The sequence below is a fragment of the Leptosomus discolor genome, unplaced genomic scaffold (genome assembly GCF_034619465.1).
Source record: "Leptosomus discolor isolate bLepDis1 unplaced genomic scaffold, bLepDis1.hap2 HAP2_SCAFFOLD_133, whole genome shotgun sequence".
Classification (NCBI taxonomy): Eukaryota; Metazoa; Chordata; class Aves; order Leptosomiformes; family Leptosomidae; genus Leptosomus; species Leptosomus discolor.
Window position 1 is genome coordinate 68258 of NW_028237773.1, and position 1699 is coordinate 69956.

At 67.8% G+C, this 1699-nt stretch overlaps 1 protein-coding gene across 1 annotated transcript in view; it reads right to left on the bottom strand.

Annotated features, from left to right (window-relative positions):
* TNXB (tenascin XB) overlaps positions 1–1361 on the bottom strand; it is a 67077-nt gene extending 65716 nt beyond the window's left edge. Inside the window, exon 1 of the mRNA XM_086480971.1 lies at positions 1306–1361. Coding sequence (XP_086337097.1) covers positions 1306–1361 — 56 coding nt within the window. The remainder of the gene's footprint in view (positions 1–1305) is intronic.
* Between the last annotated feature and the right edge of the window lie 338 nt (positions 1362–1699).

A 1699-nucleotide genomic window follows, 5' to 3' on the forward strand; every position in this document is an offset into this window, starting at 1 on the left:
TCCCATCCCACCTCCCAGCGTCCCCATCCCTGCCCCCCAGTGTCCCCATCCCACCTCCCAGTGTCCCCAACCCAGCTCCCGGTGTCCCCACCCTGCCCCCGGTGTCCCCACCCTGCCCCCGGTGTCCCCATCCCACCTCACAGTGTCCCCAACCCAGCTCCTGGTGTCCCCATCCCTGCCCCCCGGTGTCACCACCCTGCTCCCAGTGTCCCCATCCCAGCTCCTGGTGTCCCTGTCCCTGCCCCCCCGGTGTCACCACCCTGCTCCCAGTGTCCCCATCCCAGTTCCTGGTGTCCCCGTCCCTGCCCCCCGGTGTCACCACCCTGCTCCCAGTGTCCCCATCCCAGCTCCTGGTGTCCCCACCCTGCTCCCACTGTCCCCATCCCACCTCACAGTGTCCCCATCCCAGCTCCTGGTGTCCCCGTCCCTGCCCTCCGGTGTCACCACCCTGCTCCCAGTGTCCCCATCCCAGTTCCTGGTGTCCCCGTCCCTGCCCCCCCGGTGTCACCACCCTGCTCCCAGTGTCCCCATCCCAGCTCCTGGTGTCCCCGTCCCTGCCCCCCCGGTGTCACCACCCTGCTCCCAGTGTCCCCATCCCAGCTCCTGGTGTCCCCTGTCCCTGCCCCCCCGGTGTCACCACCCTGCTCCCAGTGTCCCCATCCCAGTTCCTGGTGTCCCCGTCCCTGCCCCCCCGGTGTCACCACCCTGCTCCCAGTGTCCCCATCCCAGCTCCTGGTGTCCCCGTCCCTGCCCCCCCGGTGTCACCACCCTGCTCCCAGTGTCCCCATCCCAGCTCCTGGTGTCCCCACCCTGCTCCCACTGTCCCCATCCCACCTCACAGTGTCCCCATCCCAGCTCCTGGTGTCCCCGTCCCTGCCCCCCCGGTGTCACCACCCTGCTCCCAGTGTCCCCATCCCAGTTCCTGGTGTCCCCGTCCCTGCCCTCCGGTGTCACCACCCTGCTCCCAGTGTCCCCATCCCAGTTCTTGGTGTCCCCGTCCCTGCCCCCAGTGTCCCCACCCTGCTCCCAGTGTCCCCATCCCAGCTCCTGGTGTCCCCATCCCTGCCCTCTGGTGTCCCCACCCCATCTCTCAGTGTCCCCACCCTGGTTTGTGGTGTCCCCATCCCTTCTCTGTGTCCCCATCTTGGCATCTGGTGTCCCCCACCCTAGTTTGTGGTGTCCCCATCCTTTGGTGTCCCCACCCCCAGCTCCTGCTGACCCTCACCCTCCTTCCCCATGTCCCCATCCCCTGCTGTCCCCCCCTTGTCCCCAGCCCCGCTGGATCCAAAGGTCTCCTGCTCCAACCTGCAGCAGGTGGCATCGTCCGTGGGGACCCCCAGGTATGGGGACACAGGGGACATGGGGGCTGGGGACCAAGGGAACGTGGGAAAGGGGGACCAAGGGGGCAGGGGGACCAGGGACTCATGGGGACGAAGGGGATATGGGGAGCTGGGACCAAGGGGACAAGGGGACTCATGGGGACCAAGGACCAAGGGAACATGGGGAGCTGGGACAAGGGGACATGGGGACTGGGGACTTATGGGGACCAGGGACCAAGAGGACATGGGGAGCTGGGACCAAGGAGCAAGTGGACAGGGGCAGCAGGGTCCCAGGGGACAGGAGGGCCAAGGGGACATGGGGACAAAGGGGACATGGGGACAAAGGGGACAGGGGGAACAAGAGGACAGGGAGACCAGGG